The 22,680-nt window shown below is 41.4% G+C and overlaps 1 protein-coding gene across 1 annotated transcript; it reads right to left on the bottom strand.

The window, feature by feature from the left end:
* Window positions 1-290: 290 nt before the first annotated feature.
* On the bottom strand, window positions 291-20,120 carry tinagl1 (tubulointerstitial nephritis antigen-like 1). The gene is made up of 12 exons (XM_030741701.1): window positions 19,984-20,120; window positions 17,145-17,455; window positions 15,210-15,276; window positions 10,530-10,622; window positions 10,311-10,425; window positions 8,431-8,557; window positions 7,891-8,041; window positions 7,628-7,814; window positions 6,738-6,783; window positions 5,777-5,900; window positions 3,164-3,209; window positions 291-2,543 (listed from the first exon to the last, which is right to left on the bottom strand). Exons 2-12 carry the CDS (start codon window positions 17,446-17,448, stop codon window positions 2,376-2,378), a joined length of 1,428 nt encoding a protein of 475 aa, XP_030597561.1. The 5' UTR covers window positions 17,449-17,455; window positions 19,984-20,120; the 3' UTR covers window positions 291-2,375.
* Window positions 20,121-22,680: the final 2,560 nt, after the last annotated feature.

Below are 22,680 nucleotides of genomic sequence, written 5' to 3' on the forward strand. Positions count from 1 at the left end.
GGTTTCTGGTCAACAGAAAAAAGAAAAAAATCCAGCTTTGGTCAAAACCCACTGCTCTCTCCTGCTTTTTTATCAAGCCACTGATATGCACCATTTCACAATGTTACCTGCTGCAGACAGGTAGTGAGGACTGCGACACACCCATTTAAAACAGGCAAAATCATAGACTTGATTAAGTTCCTTGTTTGAGTAAATGATATAATCATTTTTTTCTCTCCAGGACAAGTTTCACACAGTTTTTGGTGTATTGCTATTTACTGTCAACCTTTGATGCACCTCACGTCTCTTGATCCTTTCTTGACAGCAAAGTTTTTTTTTTTTGTTTTTTTTTTTTTTAACAACGCACGTGAAACACACAAACAACTGCTAATCTCTACCCTCTCCACCACACTGCACATTGCTCGAGCATCCAGACATTTCTCTTTGCTTTTATACTCATTCGCCAATTCATGCCTGAAAAAAAGACGGAAAGGCCTTAAAGATCACAAGACGTGATGATATAAAAATAACAAATCCTTTTGAAATTGGAAGCAAACCGGGGTGTAATTTCAGGCATGCGGTAATAACACACTGTGCTTTGCTTTTCAAGTGAGCCTATGCTAATAATTAAAACAAAGAAAAGACATTTGAAATGAAGATATCTCACAGAGTTTGAGGAATATGTTACAGGTGCAGCAGAAAACAATAAAAAAGTTGCAACAAGCAATGAGAACATAAACAAGCTCATACAGCTCACCTGCGACCTGTGTGGGTTGAATCTGTGTTACAGTGTTACTCAGAAGTGGCTTTATATGTTTATTACATATCAGATGCATAAAGCTAAACACAAACAGCGCAGCACAGGCTGGACTTTAGCAGCATTATCGCCTCTCATTCATCCTCCTCGCTGTGTTCCGTTACAACAATGCAGAAGCAGAAAAACAACAGCGTGATGAGCGTGTTAAGAGGATTTCTAAATACAGTACATTGTAAAACAAGTAGTTAAAAAAAATCTTTAAAATGCAACTGCAGCAAAAAAAAATTAACACCTTTAGCTCAAATTGTAACAGTGTACACAGAATGCAGTAAATTAAGACTATTATACATACTTCCTATTTTCTTTTGCAGCGATCAAAGCAAGTCTGTTTTTTATGTTTTGTTTTTTAAGGCAAGACAATCTTCAAACTTTTAACACATCCATTTTTAATATAGTTAAATATTAGGATTGGGAATGGCAACTTATTCATATTTTAATAATTGTCATGGAGATTTTAATTTTTTTGTAATTTTACAACCAGGAGCCTATGGAAGCTCGTTTCCTTCACCGAAAGAAAAAAACGTTTGCAGTCCATAAGTAAATTCAGGTTATCTCAAAATTTTGACTAAATCAAACTCCTGAGAAAATAACTAAAAATTGAGACAATAACTTGAAATTTAAGGTTATTAAATCTAAATTCTGAGATAAATTCCAAGATAAGCAAGCAAGAAAAAATAATCTATGGTTAATTTTTTTGTTTTTTGCTGACACTGTGACATGTAGGCGAAAAGCCATGATTTTGCCTGTTTGATGTTGTTTGTTGATGTTGCTTTAAAATACCTTAGTATTAGGAGTGACTGTGATTGTCCTTGTAATGTTACACTTTAAGTCACCTTGCATTTCCAGTGTCAGATTCTACACTTTTCCTGGAATGTGTGAGAAAACCTATAGCCTCCAGCTATTAACTCTTTATAAGTGCCCTCCCTGACAACAAGGGAATGGGTCAGGCTATGCCTCTGTGTAACTGACAGGTAAATGTCAGTAATATGTCAGTCATATATTATTGAGTTACATGGTTTAGAAGGGTGTGTCTTTCTAAAAGGGTCGAACATCTGATAGTTTGGCTCTCAGATTTCCTCTTTTCCAAGCCTGTCTGATTATTCTAGGTTTAGAGCTATAAAAGGCTAAAGAATAAAAGGATCACTTCTGTTATCACCCATCTTTGACATGAATATGCCTCACAAGATATTATTCTGAGGATTCTGGGATGTGTGGTCTTTGGAGCAGTAGGTACCTGAGTTGCCTGATTGCAAGGCAAAGTAAAATAACTTTAGCTTAGTTTTTCTCTTTTTGTTTTTTTTGGTGCCATACATCTTGAGTTACACGATTGCTCTATTAAAACTGTAGAGAGGGTGGAGAACAGGGTTTTGTATTGATCCCCAGAGTAAACTAAGATTTAAAAAAAAAAAGAGGACCCTGGCTTTGATTTTGTGGCTATCCCAGCCAGTTTAGAAAGTAAAGGGCATGTGATGGACTGAGGCTCTTGGTGTTACAGTATGCTCTTCTGCATTAAAAAAAAACCAACCGTAGTTGGGAAGAAGATAGAGGTTTTAATAGGGTTTTAACATCTGCAGTGTCTTTAAATGTGGCTGTGATGATGGTGGTGATGATGGTTGTGCATGTCTTCCATTGAGATTCTGCCCCACACGCCGATCACAAACGTTTCGATCTCACACTCATTTTCCCCACGAGCAATCCGGAAGTAGCCATTTTCACCCCAGTTCTTTCCCCAGGAGTTGGCAGCAATCTGGGGGAAAAACAAGATTACATTAAATGTAAAAGAAGACGACTCAGGTTCAATTTGCTAATCCATGCACCTTTTCATTCAAGAAACAAATGTTTCACAATAGAATTTTTATTTTACTATAGAAACATATTGCTGTGTTTTTCAGTGTCTTTTTTAGAGGGGACCTATTCCACTATTTCCTGCTGCTCAGTTTGAAACACATTTTCTACTCTTGTGCCGACCCGGCATCAGCTCGACGCAGATATCCTTATATGGTCATCTCAAGCACAGCTCCAGCTATGGCACTGGCACTGCCTGAGATGAGGAGGTGGGATTTGCAGATACTATAAGATCTCAGTTTGTGGAAGCCAGGTGAGGAGCAGCCAATCAGAAGAAAGAGGGCTTTTAGGGTCAGAGGCTTTAAAGACACCTGATTTAAAACATTTCAAAGCAGGATGAGTTGAGGTTTGCATAAAAGAGCAGTACGAAAATAATAGATTTTTTTTAAAAACTATGTATCATGCAAAGCTATTGTCATAAAGTCTAAAAACAAAAATAAAGAGCTGGAAATTAGCATAGTAGGCCCCCTTGAACTACTGGCAACAAGGGCTCTATGTGCATTTTGTATAATGAAAACTTACCCAATATTTTCTTGATGTTCCATCTAAATTTCTGTCTTCTCCCCACCTAGTTCATAGATCAGAGATGATGGTGAATTAATTAAACTGCATTGGAATAAGGGGATGACTGTGTTGTATTAGAGATGTAAAAAGCATTTTAAGATTTTAAGGCTTGTCATGACTTATTTTGCCTCAAATATGCTCAGTGAAAAGCAGCATAGCAGGGTTCAAATGTTTAACTTTCCCCTTGTTAACAACATCCTGACTATTTATAGCTGGGCATCATCTTGTTGCACTTCTACATAATTCCAAGAGAAACAACACGGAGTTCCCCACTTCCTCGGCCATAGGTCACAAGGAAGGAAGCGGAACACCACCTCAGCCTTGTCAGTGCACCAGTACAGCAAAACATGATTCCAAGCACACAAATACATTGAACTTTACCTTCTCCAGTGGCTATGGCTTTGTTCTCAGAAAACCCTAGCAATGGCCCATAAATTCCCATCATGCCATGCACTTTGGTCTTAGCCTGGCTGCTGCAAACTCCTGCAGTTTCTGCTTGTCATGATCAAAACATTTTCCTAAAGCCAATTACCATCCTGTTTTTCCACTCCTGGCCTTTCATTTCCCAAGAGGCTCCCGGTCCCTAATCGATTGTTATCTTTTATAAAGTCAAGGAATGCTGGGAAATAGACGGCTTCAGACCCTGCCAACTCAGTAGCCCGCCACCAAAACACTGGCAAACTGTGCCAGGCTTCTCTCAGCGAATGACTTTATTAGCCCACTGTTCTCCCGAGTGGATTAATACGTCACATTGACCAGGCGCAGACACATTAAAAACAGCTGTGTCAATAAAAAATGCCAGCCAGGATCTAAAACAGACCAGGGATTTGTGTTTGTGAGCATAAACACATATTGTAGACACCTGTATATGAGTGTATGACACTGTATGCATGCATGCATGCATATTTATTGGTATGCATAGAGGCAGACAGAATCGGACCACCACTGACCTCTTATCAGTCTTCCAATCAGCTCACTTGGGGACAATGATGGGCATACTGCTGTGCCCATGTACCCCGCCCTTGCCCAGCGCCCCTCATTCCAGTCCTGACTTTTTCTCTCGGGGACTGATCCCCCTCTCTCTGTCCAGTGCAGTCAGGATCAGCACCCCAGACAATGCCCTTTCCACCACAGTGGACCTCAATGCTCTTTCCACAAACTTTCCCAGGCCCTGGGCTTAAATGAATACACAGCTATGGGATTTGGCCTATGTAAACATACTGAAGCCTGTGGCTGGCAGATTGGAGCTCAAAACACTATGCCCTCCCCTGCCATCATCTCTCTGCTCCATTCATCCCTAAACCTGTGCTGGAGCCACAGCCACATTTTTTTATCCTACACATACCTATACATGTCAGAGAAGCAACAGACAGTGAAAGCTGTGTGTAAATAGTTTGATTTTTGTCTTTATCAATTGGCAAACAGATAAAAGCACAGAAGTTGCTTCTATCATAATGCTGAAATGCATATCTGCAGGGTTTTTTTTTTTCTTTTTTGGAAACTGTCGCTCAAGTAAATAGACATTACCAACAGTATTGCACACATTCACACATCAGTGGATAAATCAACTGGCAATTGGGGTTTTATCATCTTGCATAAAGACCAGAGGAGCCAGGGATTGATCCAACAACCTTCCAATTACTGCACGAGCCCCTCTCTGAGGGATGATCAAATAAACAATTCCTCAGTCAACATAACAGACCCACTGCCATTTTTTAAAATTGTAAAGAGTCACTTATGAGTGGCAAATATATCATTGACACATGCCAAAGCCAGCTGGATAAATTGCAGAGAACAGCCTGTTAAATATTTACAAGTAAAGGGCTGCTTATTCATTTTAAAGGTCAGAACATCAAAAAAAACCATAAAATAGTATCAGACTGTCTGGTGATAGCCAAAATGATAAGAGGAGTATTTTGGCTTAAATGTTAAGAGGAGAAAAAAGAGAGGAAGTGGGACAGTCTGACGGCCAGATGAAGAGCAATGATGGAGACATCGCAGAGCTAGAGAAAAGCAAGGGGGTAGAGGGTGGGGGCAGACAATCCAGGTGTGTCAGCCGTCTACCTGCCTGCATATTTGCGGTTATGAGAGTTACTAGATGGGGGAGGGGCACTGTCTGGGGCAGATGAAGGAGTGGAGCCAAGGTGTGTCTGCAAGAGCAATAGTCTGGGAGGGAACGCTTATTCACAAGTAGACAGCTGGCTGTGTGCAAACACACGTGTAAGTGAAGCTTTGAATCAAACCCAATACCAACAAGGACTCAATTAAAAACTGATTCATCCTTATTAAACAACTTTTGAAGGGATAGGGCTGCTGTGAAGCATAACAGCAGTGAAACCAGACACACTTTGGTTAAGGATGTAGAAAAAGTGAAAGATTTTGTCTAGACATGACTCAGGCAAAAAAAAAAAAAAAAAAAACAAAAAAAACTTAATATTAAAATCTGGTGAGTTTATGTTAAGCTTAATCAGTTTTGTATACACACTGTAAAGAAGGCTGTTGGTTCACAAAATGCGGTAAAAAGGCTTAATATGAAATGTTTTGCATTGTTACTGTATTCTGGTAACTTACCCGGTGATCCTGACTGAGTGTGTACCATGTTTGCGGTATTGTGGCGGTTTAGTGAAACTGACATCTGTGTGTTTGTAGATCCCAGTCTTATAGACAAAGAAGTCCTCGTGGACCTCCATAATAGCTGCAAGAATGAACAAGCAGGGAGAGTTAGAAGGCAGATATAACCTGCGTGAGTGCACACATACATACAATATCACTCGCCATTTCCCAAATCCATTAAGCAATTTTGCCAAAGAATTTCTGATTTGCCCCCCTGAGTCACACACACCCAAACATCAGAGCAGGTTTGTGTGTGTGTGTGTGTGTGTGTGTGTGTGTGTGTGTGTGTGTGTGTGTGTGTGTGTGAGAGCTGCACATCTAAGCTATGTGTGACTTCGTCATTCCAGTAGCTCCATGGATGAAAGAAAATGAAAACTTTTGAAGCTATACTGGCACGAAATACAGTGTTCCCAGGTTAAGAATACAATGTGAAATTTCTTTCTTATCAGCACCACTTTGGTACACACACACAAACACACACATAGAGATCTCCACGACTCTCTCAAAGTCTTCCTGCCTGAACTGTTAAACAATAAGCTGGCACATGCTCCAAACATGCACGCACACACTTCGACATGTGACTCCTTTATTCAAGCGTACGGCCAGGATGGGCTCCAGACAACTAGCCGCTCTATTAAAGCAAAGTCAGAGCAACCCCAAAGCCGCAAATGCCTCTTGTTTCTGACTAGGTGCCTGGGGTCAGAGTTAAGACCCTGGTCAAAACCATTAGGATGACAAGGTCAAACATGACATCAGCCCAGGTCAGATACTTCAAGGTGCGGTTGTTTTCATTTGTGAAAAAGTCACACCTGCATGGGAGCAATGTTGACAATAAAATACAAGTGTATTTAAGGAGGACACACACACACACACACACACACACACACACACACACACACACACAAAGGCATCACATTACCTTGCACGGGGCCATTATCCATGATCTCCTTCATGATCTCCTTTTCCTAAGGGAGACGATTGAGAGAACGATTTATAGGCAAAAAAGAGTGAGACAGACAGAATGATCATTAGATGCCAGTGAAATGGAGAGGATGAAAACAACCCCCTGGATGTTAAAAGTCAGATAACAAGATTGAGTTCAGCAGGGTTCTTTGGTCTCGATGCCTGGCTTATTGACTTCACAGGCAATCAAGAGACAGGGACAACAGGCTGTAATGATTTTGAGAAGCACTAGCTGTCATTTAGCACTGACGGATGGTTGCTGGTAAAACCACATGTTGGCTGCTGCTCAGTGGTTGTCTAAACTGGAGAAGATGCATGCAGCAGCATGGAGACAGCTTCAGGAAGCAGTTTGTACCAGTGTTACATGATAGTGCATGGTATGAGGAGAGAGCAGGGACAACAAGGATGCAAATCATAAATTTAGATCCCTCCATCCAAATAACAACAATCAAATTGAGATATATACTGTTTTTATCATTCATGTCTCACTCTCATGCCAGCTGATGGATACGGGGCTTAAGTAACTCACTGCTGTGGCTGAGCATAAACAGATGACAAGTAGAAACAGTAAGATAAACACAGAAATCTAATTTTAGATAAACCCACTGGTCTCAAAATGACAGCAGACAATGAGTGTGCATGAAGATCTCCAAAGCGCAGTCTTTTAAATTGGTGCAGTTCACTCACTGCTGTGTTTGTCAAGGCCAACCATTCTAACTCATCATACTAGATTACTTTATAATTTTGTTTCATACCTAAACCTAACTCCTCAGTCCTGACTCTTTTGTGCTCATTTGTGCTCTCATGCATTTTTCTTAGCATTTGTTGTGTTTGTGCTGTGCTTACATTGGATGAGAGCCTGTAGGGTGGTGTGGACTGGTAGATGTCATTGTGGTAGTTGTGCGTGTTGGGGCAGCGCTGCGTGGCTTGCCTCTTCCCCCGTCCAATCGAGCGACTCTGCATCATGCAGCGGCCCACCTCTGCCGGCGTTTGCTGGGGAGGTTGATATGGGTAACATTCTTCTGTCACAACTCTGTTGGGATGGACAGAAAGCTGTAAATCACTTCTCATTTATTTATAACTTTGTTTGTGATAAAGGAAGTACTTACCCCCTGCGCCGGAGATACCACCAGGCTCCATCTATGCGTCCTCCAGCACAGCCTCCCTGGTTGCGTGTGTCACAGGAAATAAGATTTTGGGGAGACAGCTGAGGAGTCATGTGGCCCATCGACTGGATGGAGATTCTGTCTGATGCCACAGCTGGTGAACAGCAACAGAAATAAACATATAAACACAAAAATAAAATTATACTGTTTCAGGCAAAAAAGAAATCTTGAGAGATATGAAACCTGACACTTCAAAGATGTTACTATTATTTAACTGAAATTTTTGCTACTGAATGTTTTTTGCAAGCTGCTCTTTGAGATTACACACTTCTTACTCACAATCCTTTTATTCTGCATTAACATGTCTTCCGCTACCCTGAAGAAGAGGCCTAGTGACTGAAATGCTATAGCCTTAGAACAAAAGAAACTTGAGAACTAAAAAACCCTTCTATTTCCTGGTGTTCGTGCATGCTTGCATGTGTCAGGATATTTCCCTAAAGATCCCCATCAGCCCTACAGCTGTAATTCTCCCTAGGACAACACCTGCTGTTGAGAAGGCCCAGGAAGCAGCACAGTTGCCCTGATCCAGCGGTTCATGAATCTTCCCCGGCCACTTTTCTGCTGAATTGAAGTAGGGCGGCAGGCTGTCACTCTGAGGATCCATGTTCATCTGCGAGAAGCACAGAATGAGGAAAAGACTGACAGTTTATTCACTCCTGCTTCAACCGATTAAAATCAAGTTTTTTCTTTTTCGCATAAAGCGTAATTACTGTTACTCTCTCATGGGACAGCAACCCACGAGGAAAACATTAATAGTTCTCAGTAAAAGCAGTTATTATTCTCTTTGGTTATATTAGTATTTCAATGTGATGATAAAGTTCGGTTATAGAGTGTAAATATTTCCCTGATAGAGTGCATTTACTTGCAAGATGCCAAACATGCTCCATTATTTAATCACCACTTATTGTCAGATGCCCCTTCCTTATCTCCCAGTAATATGTGATAACAAAACGGACACTTCTGTGCAACCAGCTTCCTCTCTCTCTCACACAGACTCTGGCTGCCCGTGCTGCATTCCACTGCTTAATAGTGAGGTATTCAGAGCACAGACAGCCACCTGATACATCACTAAGGAATGTGCTGCTGCTCAGAGATTTGGAGATCTGTGAAAGGTCAAAATCCAAAAAGCACCTGACCCGAAGGGAAACGCTGCAAGAACACGGCGTTACGTGCGTGTGACATGAGTCTGCAGAAACAACAGGAATGGAGAGAGAGAGAGGGAGAGTTTTATGAATGGGCTGTGATCTGATTTGTGGCACAGGTAGGGACATGCTGACAGCGGAAGGAGGAGGGGGAGTTATTAAGTTTCGAGATGGATGTATGCAGGGCGAAGTGGGGAGGTGTAGACCAAAGAGGAAGTCGGTCTTTGTTCTCAGCCACCATCCTTTCCATCTTCTCTATGTGATGTTTTGGTTCCGTCTTATGTAATCTTTCAGGGTAAAATGTAAACAAAGACTGAGGAGGCTGAGGTCCCCAGACAGAGATACCATCATATACCAACAGGCCACCATAATTAAGTGAAAGAGGTTTTGATCAGCGCTCACTTGTTTTTAATAGGTTTCGAGCATGCGAGAGCTTGTAAAAAAAAATCAATTAAAAAAATGTCACGATATGAGTAACTTTTTCTTTCCATTCTTTCCATGATGAAGTGTAAAGACACATTTACACTTCATCAGAGTGTAAATGTGTCTTTTAAATTCAAAAATAAGTAAAAAGTACACACAATTCAAAGCTTTTTTATTGCCAAATATTAAAAATATTATTTTGCATAGGTATAAATCTCTATTTTACTTTTTTCTGGTATTTGTAAGCCTTTATTTTTTAGAGTTACAGTGAGGAGAGACATGACATAGGGAAACATGGAGACATGGAGTACATGGTCCAGCCAGCTGGTAATCCAACTATTCACTGCTCAGGGCATACACACCCATGTGGTATGCACCCTACCTACTTGGTTATAAAATTGCTCCATCTTACAATTGAGGAGGATTCTAAAAGTATCTAAAGATCCCCTTTTGGTTTTCTCAAAATAGTTGTAGCGTTACAACTCCTGAGCCACAGCCACGGGGTGGCTGCTCTACCTCCTGAGCCACTCAGGAAGGTTGGTGGTTCAATCCCTGGCTGCTCTAGTCTGCATGCCAAAGTATCCTTGGGCAAGGTACTGAAGCCTGAGTTGCTCCCAATGATTTCACCGAAGCGTGATTGTGTGTGAATGTTAGACAGAAAGTGCTTGTATGAATGGATGAATGAAACATGATGTATAAAGTGCTCTGAGCGCTCATGCAGAGTAGAAGAGTGCTGTATAAGAACCAGTCCATTTACCATTTTGACTGATGATTTAATGAATGAAGAGCGTCCTGTACCTGAATCTCATTCATGTTCATGACTGTTCTGGTCGGTCTTTGTGTGCCCAGTCGGTAGCGGATGCCTTCATCTAAAGTCATGCCATAGAGCTCACTGTAGTTAGCTGCCTTCCACCTGAAAACAACATGAAAGAGACAGAAATAAAATGTGTTTTTAACCAGAAACATCTTATTGAAAAAACTATAAATGCCACTAAGTACATGTCTGTATTTATTTACCCATAGTTTCCTCTGTTGACAGCTTGGATAATGTCAGGCTCAATCAGACAGGCGTTCTGCTCACACTCCCAGCGTCCAGAAGTCCCACATGTGCTACAAGAGTGAGAAGAAGTTAGTAGGGAACATTCAAATCAACTACAAGTGCCTGAAAACAGTTTTAATGTGCAGTTTGATGCTGCATTGACTGAAATCTATTAAACAAAGGGAAGAAAGAAGAGGCTCAGTGGATTTCCCAAATAAGACATTAATTAGGAGAATGTTTGCAGCCGGAAAAGGCTGGAAAAATTATGGAGTGGGATGGTTAAAAATGAAACATTGGAGAGAGTATTCGGCCTTTTAAGGCTACAGAATGCAGATCCATTTTTATTTGGCAAAAAGGAAGATAAGTGAGCAGGATATTAACGATGACACACAGTTGTTTACTTTGGAGATGCTCAGAAACAGAAGATTTACTTTCTGATGACTCACTGCTGAGGAGTGTGTGTTTGTGTGTGTGGTAATACAACACTAGAATGGAAGGGCTTTTAAAAACAAACATAAACAATTGAGCCCCATCGCTTCATCACATTTTGTTGTTATTACAGTGGATATTCCAGGCTCCAGCACACAGGTAACCCTCCTGTATGTACGCCAAACTGCATGTGTGATTTTAAGCATATGGACCCACATCTTTAAAGCTAGGAGACATATATATAAAAACAAAACCAGGAACACACTAGAAGATAAGGCAACTAAAAATGCCTGAAAAGCCTGACTGCTAAGAGTTCAAATATAATCTAGCTGGGAAACAAAGGAAGCATATGAGACAGAAAGGTAATCAGCTGATAAGACACAGACGAGACAGAGAAGAGGCCTGAAACAAGAAGGACTGTAAGTAAAACTAACAGGATTAAGGTCAAAATGAAACAGAAACTCAAAACATGGAAGAAAAATGAGTGCATGTAAAGTGATTATATTTCTGTGTTTAACAGTCACATGACCAGCAACAACGTTGGGTACGTGAACAAAACAATGAGAGGGATGTTTCCACTCAATTATGAAAAGACAGAAAACTCAATTTATGCAGACTGTGCATGACAGGTTTCACTGCCCGGGGCAATCACTAAACTTACAAGATGATGAAGAGGTCAAATGCCCCTTTAGTCACACACAAACCTACAGACAGTATCCCCTCTCAAACTGCTCACCTTCCTGCTGGGTCACCAAGACACATGTGCCACGTTCGTGTTACGTACAAAGTTTACACCAGTGTGTTTCTGTTTAGCATCCCACAGGGACCATCTGATGGCTTTTGACTGGTGCAAAGCCGTAATGACCTTTCACCTCTTCCTCCCTCCAGCAGGAATAGAGGCATGCAGCAGCACAGTGCCAGCAGGTCAAACTGCAGTACATGCACGCAGTAACAGCGCTAAACACACGGGGATGGGCTCAAGAGTGTGACTGAATATAAAATATGAGAGGCCTGGGGACATATTTAGCATTCCCTGTCATGCTCCCGATTAAAGACCTACTCACTCGAGGGAACATGCATAAACAGCTAGACTGCACAAGGTGTAGTATCTCATCATAGCTGGCCAATGATGCTGCCAGCTCAGTGGGAGCAGAGCCGTGTGTGCATGTGTGTGTGTGTGTCCAGATATCATGTATCTACACCATCTGGCCAAATAAATAAACCTAAAAGGGCCATGTTGGCATTGGCTTTTGTCCCATCTAACATGCAGTAACAAGTCAACAGACAAAAGCAGCTGCCAAATCAAATTAGAGATTAGAGGCTCCTTCAGACTGCTACCCTGGAGACCGCCTTTGAAAGAAGAGGGCGCCAAGGTTCAGATCACTTGGGACCGATAACGGCAGATCAGTAAATAACAGCAATCAGCTAGAGCTCCCATTAACACAACAAAAGGCTGACACATATCATAGTATATGTTAACACACATACAACAGTAAACATGAGCACAGCTTCAAGACACCACACTAAATCTGTTCTAAAGAAAATCTGCACCAGAGTAATTTCAGGCTGTAACTGTACCGCACAGACTGATAACATTTATTCTGATGGTGGCACTAATGTCAAAGCAAAAATGTATCAAGTGCAGCTGTTAAATTTGTTCATCTTTATTACGGTTTCCCTTTTTTGTCTAAATCAGTGAAGAAATGTAGGCGGTACAGATAAGAGAATGCAGGGATGCCGCTAATGAGGGCCTCAGGAGGGAAAAGGGCGAGAGCTGTTTTCTCAAAGAGCTGGGAGGACACGCATTTGGGAAATTAATAAGCGGAGGGAGCGGGAGTAGGAGAAGCATGTCCACATGTATCCGTCTCAGCCAAAGTTGTGGCGCAAATTTTCAAACTCCTGTGTGTATTGGTTTGACAAGCACACACGCACATGCATCAAGACTCTTTGGTTTCACAGTGAAAGGGGGCGTTATAGCACATTAATGCTGTTTTTTTTTGGAAACTTGAACACTAGAGGCTTTTTTCAACCAACCGTGCAGCATGTGTTTGCTCAACCTCCACAAGTTTTTCCTCAAGATAAAAATGGCACCCCCGCCCTTTATCCGCTTCCATCGACTGTATTTCATCCTAATTGCTGATAATACTTACATACTTCAGGCCTGTCAGATTGACACAGCACAGAGCAAAGCGGCCTATTAACTGGATATCAAGGAGTGGGGGGTAGCACGGTTTGCATTAGATGTGACAAACAAGCACAGTATGTTCTTATTATATTAAAAATAAACATGATAAACACACACACACACACACACACACACACACACACACACACACACACACACACACACACACACACACACACACACACACAAGACTTTAAAGAGCAACAAATGACACAGATGTGAGAAACCAGCGTGGACGACAGGTGAGGAATTCAATTTCTGCTGTTCCTGCCTTAACTCACTTAACCTCCCAGTTTCCTCCCTGCAGTCTCTTGAGAACTGTTATACAGCTCCTTTACTGCTGTTTCTGTCAGGCAGAAAAATGGCAGCTGCCGCACACAGATTCTCTTCCCCTCAGGGTGCAGAAGATCACTGAGATATAGATACTTTGTTGTCACTTAGAGTTACTCTTTGTAGAAGCGCCTGACTTCATGTCATGGTAATAAAATGAATTAGAAACACACTGAACTGGAAAAAATAATACAACGCTGTCAAGAAGATTTACTCAGGGAGTCAATTACAGAGAGTTGTATTACAGTGTACAGACTTATTTTACTGAATTAAAGGAGAGTGGATTTTTGTCTCCATCAAAGTAGACCCAGGGCAGATTAGAAGAAGGGGGACATGAATGACACCGCTGGCACTCAAACCTCTGCTACAACATGGGAGAAAAATATTTGACACAAGGCTTGTTTTAGCTGATGCTTCTGCTATGGAGACAGTCCACTAAGGTATCCTATATTTGAAATTAACTGAAAACCCTTACTGATGACAGGCAGTAGTCATTTGAAAACAAGAATCTACAGTAAGGTGATTAAAAAGTGTGGTTCATAGACTGTAATGCAAAAGATGAACACTGTGACGTCAACCATTGTTTTATGGACTGTTTTAAATCCTTGAAGCGAGGGGTGTCAATCACAAAGTAGCCACACCCTAAAAATACCCTGCTTTATCCATCCCATAATTTACAAAATAAACTCCCTTGCATATTAAATCAGACTTGAAACGAGGGCTCGAGAGTATAAACTCATTATTAAAGTGTTTGCTGAGGTCATAAATCAAGACAGACATCTGTACAACTGTATTTCTTTCTGCAGCCAGAGGAGTCACCCCCTGCTGGCCAATAGAAAGAAAGCAGCATTAAAACACTTCAGTGCTGGATTCACGTTTTGGACCCAGAGGCTACATCCATCTTTTGTATACAGTTTATTACGAAGGTAGCTGGAAAGTTGGAGAATCACCAAAAGTTATTAAAAGGAACACTCAGACGGAAATATCTCTACAAAATGTCTTGACAAGCCATCCAAATGTTTGTGAGATATTTCAAGTCTAAAGTCATTTGTCTTGTTTGGATATTACTAGAGCAGTGAATATGAAGCAGTTCATCATTCATCTTATTATCCATACCTGTACATTTCTTACTGGCATTTAAAAAAAAACTAAACAAAGTTTAGACACAGAGCAGAAGGAGGCAGGTTGAGAGTTGTTCTCTTCATCTTGCACCTTCCTCTGTTCCTCCTGCTTGATCGACCCCACATTCTGCTCAGAAGACTGACCATGATCACGTGATCAGCGAAAGAATTTCACTCAAAACATGGGTATAAAAATGAATGATGAATATTACTCCACAAAGCCACCAGTGGAATCGTAATTAGAAACACATGCTGTACACAGGCGCATTTTGCAACCCACACAGCTTCATTTTAAACTGTGCAAATCCCCACAGCTTTGGGGAATACCAAGCACTGCATGTTAGAAAGGGATTCAGAAAAACTTGATGGACAAGATGTAAAATTTTTCAGCTGTCAGGCAAATCCATTAAAAATATTTTCTGTCCAAATTACAAAAAAAAAAATGTGTATATTCTATATAATGTGAAGTGTTTATCCAGGGGAAACAAAACAGTGAAAATGTTGAAACTTTAAGATACTTTAGGGGACAATAAATGGAAAGCCCATGATTTAAAAGGCAGACAGAATGGAAGGAAAAGGTTGGGTGTACATACCATAAATTGCAGTTTTCTTTGTATGTTTGCCCTGTAAAGAACCTGTTTCCATTTCTTTCACAGGTGCCTGAGAAAAGACAAAGGGTGGCAATTTAATATACACGGGTTTGATGTGGCTAAACAAAAGAGATCCTACCGCTGATCTCAACGAAAGCTAAGCTCAGCCTCGAACACGGAGACTCAAATGAGACACATACTGTACACGCAGGCTTACATATACCACACTCACACTTAATATTACTAACACACTAACCATATTCCTTCACTTGCAACCTCAATTAAAATGTTAACAGTGACTAGTCTTAGCAGTAACACACAGAATATAATGTGAGGTTTGAGGCACTCTGAGCCAGTAATCCAGTGCAGGAATGTGGCGTTAGCTTCTTTCCTGCCTTCCCAGGCTTCCTGGGCTCTCGTCATGCTTTAACCAGCTTACGCTCCATTTCACCAACTCTACTGAGATAGCATGGAAAGCCCCCTCTTACATCTATAATTAAAGATTTTTTTTTTTTAAATTTGGGAACTGCAGCTGTAGTATTAAGATCAACCTGTGCTGTCACAACCTCAAAAGTGACCCGGCTTCCTGGATTGTCAAACCTCAAGTGATCTGGTGACAAACTAAGATGTTGTCAGTGGGGACTCCATGTGGACTTTAAGGCATGATCTAGCTGAGAATTTACAGTGTGAGCATGTTTTCCCAGCCTCTGGTGCGAGGCCCGGAGCTGAGAGTGTGATTTATAAGTGATGCTCTCACAGCTGTCTCACCCTGTCTATCGTAACTCAAGTTACTGCACAGCTTCAGCAAGTGGCAAGTTACACATTAATACACAAGGAATGTTTGCAGACTGAATGTATGTAATGGTTACTGTGACACTGTGTGCAATTTCAGTGCATACTGAGTCAAAAACAACCTACAACATGCTAGCAATTAAGAGGTCAAATATGTGTGCGTGCACACGCTTGTATGTCAGACCTCCTGAGTCTTATCGACCAGAACCCACATACCTGCATCGACCTCTCTAACTTTACAGTCCTGTACACATTGTCTGGCCACATAGCCCACATTCTTTCTCCTGACCCCCATTCATCCCTCTATACACCCCTCCTCCCTCTGTCTGGGTTAATAAGAAGCCTACTGTTTCCTATGCTCTTCTCAGGTAGCCCTTTGCTTTTGCTGGCACATTTTACACCTCAGCACTGTGAATGGTGCTAGAACTACGAGGGGAGTCCAAATGTAGTCAATTGACTGGTTACGCAGGTGAATGAAAATGATTTTAAGCTACAATACAATTAGATGCATATAATTGAGGGGACAGATAATCCGAGAAGAAAAATTTTTATGTACGCTGAAATGTAGTTTGACTTTTCTTTATTAATAATATTATAGCCATTATATTAATACTATTCTTTACCCTTCCCTTTTGAGCTTAATCACATACAGAAGAGATCAAACAGACATTAGAAAGATCAAAGGTTTCTGTCCAGTGGTTTTGAGCTACTGAGAGTTATTTCTAGTATTGAGTGCCTTATTAGACTTTACTGTTGCCCGTTGTTCTGCATCAGAAATGTACAGGCTGTGACAAACTTACACCTGAGACCTGGACTGAGAGTTGTATTTTTCACTATTAGATAACGTCTGCCAACATATATCATTCGGCGAGGGATGCCTTTTCTCCGCTGCAATAAATTTCATGCAATCGCTTTGCTGAAACTTTTAAAAGAAGGTTAAATGAAAGCAGGTATGCAATTCTAATCCATTTTCAGCATATTAGAGGTGTCATGCTGCTTTCCACTGAGGCCCAGCGTGAAGCTTTTCAGTAGGGTTTCCTACTGCTCTCTGGCAGAGTTTAACTAACTGAGACATGCCCACACGCTCAGACACACAACTGTAAAACTTACTGATGTGCACACAAACACATTTGCACCTTTACATACCGATGAAAGGTGGCTGCACGCCAAGACAGTGACTCCAGAAGTCGGGGCAGCAGTCGGACACCGTGCGGTTGCAGAACAGGTCACAGTAGCAGATTGTGTCCAAGTACGGCACGGTGCACAGGTCATCTCTGCCAGGACAGCAGCCTCCTCTTCTCTGGCAGTAGGAGCCAAATGGGTCCCTGATGCCGCCAACATGGAGAGGACTGGCAAGCTCCCTCTTGGTCCGTCTGGAAAGGATTCTGTCTGCAGTGCCTTCTCCCACCACCAGAAATAGCACAGTCACAGTCAACAGGATGAGCTTCATGATAAATCTGCAAAAGTAAGGGGCAGGAAATACAATTTAAGAGCTCTGGATAAAGGCAGTGTTATCTAAGGTACACTTTCCGTAATGCATATTGTTAAAACAAACAGTTATAGGCCTGAGATGGCCATTTTTCTCAAGAAGGCACACTTGAAATACTTCATTCTGTGAGGGAAGAGGTTGCAGTGCAGAGTAATTGGGGTATGACTGCTGCCAACACAGCGTCCACCTCCTGCTGTGCAGTTCACATAAACACCGATGCAAGATGAGATAAGTTTGAACAGAGCTGGCAGGACATGGTCCAAATAGAAATCCATGTGATCCTCAAAGATTGTCTACTTATTTCCCAAACTTTCCTTTTAAACAGCCAAGACAAACAGCAGCTAAATATGAAAATACACTCAGCAAGAGCGTGATGGAAAACAGTGACTTAGTGGCAGAAACACAGAGTGCATTGCACACGTTGAATGGTGTATGATGGGCAGGTTCTCCGGCATGTGCATATGCACATGTAACACCCTCAATGCCCACGTTTAGTGTGTTTGTCCCCACTCACAGCCTTAGGATTATTAAAGGTCAAACAATCCTAAGTATTGTTTATTGTTTGTGTTGGTCTCAGGTCAGTGGATGGGGGAGTCTCCGCAGGGTCGGACCAAGAGGAGGGTTTGCCCGGCTGCTTACATAAATAGCATCATTAATTATCCAATCAGATCTCTGGGCACAATGGACCCTGCACACATAAAGCACAGCTCCGGAAAAGGCCTTTGCTGTGCTGTTTTCTGCATGACTGCGCCTTTAGTTGGTACACACACACACACACACACACACACACACACACACACACACACACACACACACACACACACACACACACACCCCATACTCACATACACATATTAGCATATGGTAGCATGGGATGGTCAGGTCTTGTCCTTTACACAAGTGTTTTGTTGTGGCAGACTTTGAGCAGCAGTGCAATAAAACACCCACCAGTCTGCTCATCATGCTGCTGAGGCCTTTAGGTCAAGCTGTCAGTGGAAAGAAAAAAAACTTCAGTAAAAGTCATAATTCTGTTGCCTTAAGAGCTTATCTTTAGCTTCTCTACACGGATTAAATTAGATTGCTAAGGTATAAGAAAGTAATTAGTCAGTTCTCTGCTTAAATGAGACAGTATTTATTGATTTAGTCTATATCACTAGACAAATTAGCCCATTAACACCCAATCTTTCAATAATATGATCCTGAGCAAAGACCTTCCAGTAATGTCACACACACTGCCATATGGTCCATCAGTGCTCCAGACAGCTGTAGCCAAGCTACTGATCCCCCACTTCAGCTACAGGACAGTTGAACCCTCAGTACAAGTTTCCAGCTAACATATTAAAACACACACACACACACACACACACACACACACACACACACACACACACACACACACACAGTAATAGTACATGCATACATAACACAGTGGTAGATGAGATGTGCAGGGTCAGGGTGTATCAGCAGCTTCAGGACCACAGTCTTCACATAAACCTGCATGTGTTCGTGAAGCCGAACACCATTTCATTCCACAGGAGTGCCTTTTTTTAATGGAAACAATAAAGAAAAATGCACAAAAGTATAAATCTATTAATACATTATTTATGTATTAGTCTTCTAAATACTAATACATAGATAATGTATTAATTAATTATCTGTTATTTTAGTGCTCCACTGCTAATGAACAACAAAGTAAAAACCATTCTTGTCCAGTGAATTTGGGTGGAAGTTACCACTTTTCAGCAAAGAAAAGGTTCTCCAGGGCAGTAAAAAAGTGTCAAATCTTGTAATTAAAGTGAATCAAACTTTCCACTGCTATCCACTGCTTACACATGTGACTGTCTCACTTTCCTTCCCAAGGCTGAACTTTGACATATTGTTGCAACACCCAGCAGATAATTTATTCTTCAGCATATCTCTTATAAAAGCACTTTCAGCTCCACTTTTCTCTGTGTTACACAGACCTTGACTATTCTCTGCTCAGCTATTCGGACCAAAAAACAAACAAACAAAAAACACCAGGATCTATTGGGGGTAGTGGTTTGGATCATATATAATACCTTACAGGTGTCCAGTGAGGACTGAGCCACAACAGGTCTGTGAAGAGATTAGTGACGTCCTCATATTATCACAAGAGGCACAGCAACTATACCCAATAACCTCCCATTAAAAAAAAACGTCACCAGTCCTCCCCTCATATTTTTGAACCTGTTAATACAGCTCTAATGTTTCCTACACACCCTGAAGGTAAATATATCATAACAGCACAGGCTTGACTAACTAATGAGCTGCTATAAATCTAAGTAATTACACAAAGACTAAAAACATGGAAGGTGATGACAATGCTCCCAAAGAGAGTTTAACAGTTTCCTCTTATTCAGAAAGCTGTTTAGAGTAACCTGATAATAGTATAAGCCAGGCTGTGACGCTCAGGCTGCACCTGCCTGAGGTCTAACAGAGAGCTGCTGCTGAAAAGTAAAGATAAAGTGTTGTTACCGTGGGTCAAGACACAAATCCTAGTTTTGTAATCCAGTAGGAAAGAGTAACTTTCTGCTGCTCAGGAGGTCACTAACAGGTAGTGAGAGTTTGGGTAAAAGGTCAGTCTCTTTTTCTCTGGTCCTCACTCTCTCGCAGGATCTGCTCTGTCAGACTCGGTCTTCTCTATATACAGGCAGCAAGCAACCGTAACCACTCCCCCCGGCCTCCCTCCTCCACTCTGCCTTGTCCCCTGCTTCACTGCCTCTCCCTCAGCAGCCCGCATGCACGCACTTTCCTTTCCCTGAGACACCCACAGGTTGATTATCTCTGCATGCTTTTCCTCTTCTTATCACAAAGTGAAATGGTTTGCACTCGGGCACATCTATATTCAGTCTGCTCCTCTAATATTTTCTTTCCACTGTCACTATCAGCAGCCATGGCTTTCCCCTTCTTTATCTGTCACTTTTCCCCAAACAGGGCCAGATCCACGTGAGGTGGACGCCGTGAACCATTGCGCACCACCCAGTGGTCACAGGATGAATAGCTCCACCTAAGTTATGGAGCAGCCTGAGGGAAACCTCCCTCCTTCTAGAAAGTTACAGATGAGTCTCCGGAGGTGAGGTTTTGGCAAGCATTTTAGATTGTGTGAATCAATTGTGTGAATGTGAGAAATATTGCGGATGTTTTCTTTTTCTATGGTTATGAATCTGTTTACATCATCAGTCTCTGTTTTGTAACATCTCCCCCTCCCCAAACCAAATAGCTTTAGTCAAGGAACTGGATTTACTAAATAAGTGAAGTTCATGCCTTTGAGAAAACAGGTTTAATTTTTCATTTTAAAAATCTTAATTCTGTATGTTTTCCTGTTTAGATTTTTTTTTTCCTGCAGCATACTGCACACAAATACTACACATTATAGAGTTACGAGTAAATCATAAACACAATGCCAGCTGAAACTGTATTTTTTAACCTTTTGTATGACACATTATGTAACCACACTATGAGAAACACTTTCAGTGTGCTGAAAGTCTGGCTACCTAGACTTTATGAAAGCACATAAATGACACATTGGTTTCAGCCCTCTCAATGTTTCTGGAGAAGAAAACTGAACAGGGATTGAGGAGAGTGTTGTGGTGGTACAGAAAGGCCCAGATGACCCCTTTGGACTGATCAATAAGCTAAAAGCAGAATCAATAACTGTGACACCACATGGTGTTGGAAAGGGTGGGGCTCCCCCAGGAAAAGGAAAGAAAACACCAACTACACAAAGGCATGCCTTTGATTTACACACATTGTACTTAAAAAAAAAATCATAAAACAATTAATTGTTTCCAACTTAATAAATCTATAAAATAAGTAAGTTAATTAAATGAACTACTACTACTGTTAATAATTATAATATGAAGAAGAAGAACAAAGCTTCTTAATTTTCTCAAATAAAAAAAATTACCTGTTAGCTACAGGGGTGGTGCTTGCCACCAGGTGAGGCGGGCAACTGCATGGGGTCCCAGGCAGGCAGTGGCAACGTGTGAAGATTTCAGTGACAATAGGAGAGACCTGACGGTGCCCCCACCTGACTCCACTCAGTCCAATCCACTTTTCCTTAATCTTTCTCCCATTTTTTGGCCATGGTTCATGCACACATCTAATGGTCTCTGTAATTTAAAATGAAAATAACCATTAATTGCAGGCATACAAAAATAATCGGGGGAAAACCTCAACAGAAAATCCACTGGGATGCTTTTCTTTGTTAGATCATGTCCATCTCATCTCCATCAACATATTAATGCTATTTATAGTCAGCAGCAGACACAGTGACCTTTTCAGCAGCATTTTACATTTTATGTTGCATTTAAAAAAAAAAAAAAAACTTGGGGCACATTTCAGATGTGATCCAGTTGTGCCTTTTACAGTTCATGATGCAAAACCTGTGAAAAGCATTTTTTGACTGACTTTAAAGATTTTTGTCATCCTTTAAAGCCTGATTGGAGCATCTCTCTATGTGCACGCCACAGTCTTTTGTCCAGCTGGTGCCAATAATCCCCCAAAATTTAAAGCAATGTCTCTAAATTGCACATCTTTTCTGAAAAGCTCTCAGACAGTTTCTGTCACTTATGTGAGCAAAAATGAGGCCGTTCTGGTTCTGCTTTTCATACAACTCTGTAATTATAGCTTTAACGTCTCTTACACAACCTCATGCCTTCTGAAGAAAGGTGCTTTAAGCTATGTTTACCGTGTTTCATAATCAACGCCTCCTCGGTCATTATCGTACCTTTGTACTGTACACGCTGTTTGCCTTTTAGTGACGATTGATTCGTTGGTGCTAACATGCGAGGAATGCTACTTTGCACCACTACTCACAGCAGGTGAGTCACTTGCAGAGTAGTGCGGCTCTGACGCTCCATTAACCGTAAACACACAAAAGCTTTATTGCAGCCATCTACAGAAGAAGGTGTGTGTGTGTGTGTGTGTGTGAGTGTGAGGACCCTCCAGATAACACCCCTGAATCAGAAGTCACCGGATGAGGAATTGAGTATGATTCACCAGTGAAGGCAAGGATACTGAATCATCTTGGATAATTGTTAGAAATGTATTTCACAAAATCTGTAGGTGGTGTGTTGCAAGACTCATCCATGGATGTACATCTGATATTAAGGACTGACCCAGACTGTGGTGACTCAGGTCTTAACAAGCCCGCCAGATGTTTAACCGTGA

The sequence above is a fragment of the Archocentrus centrarchus genome, chromosome 11 (assembly GCF_007364275.1).
Source record: "Archocentrus centrarchus isolate MPI-CPG fArcCen1 chromosome 11, fArcCen1, whole genome shotgun sequence".
Taxonomy (NCBI): Eukaryota; Metazoa; Chordata; class Actinopteri; order Cichliformes; family Cichlidae; genus Archocentrus; species Archocentrus centrarchus.

Bases quoted from the DNA above. Each gene is read 5' to 3' on its own strand.
- tinagl1 (XM_030741701.1), bottom strand. From the start codon at position 17,448: ATGAAGCTCATCCTGTTGACTGTGACTGTGCTATTTCTGGTGGTGGGA. The intron at 8,558-10,310 runs GTACAGGACGCT...TGCTTCTCGCAG, and splicing joins TGAACATGAATGAGATTCAG to ATGAACATGGATCCTCAGAG. The intron at 8,042-8,430 runs GTGTTGTCCTAG...GCTGTTCACCAG, and splicing joins CTGGGCCTTCTCAACAGCAG to CTGTGGCATCAGACAGAATC.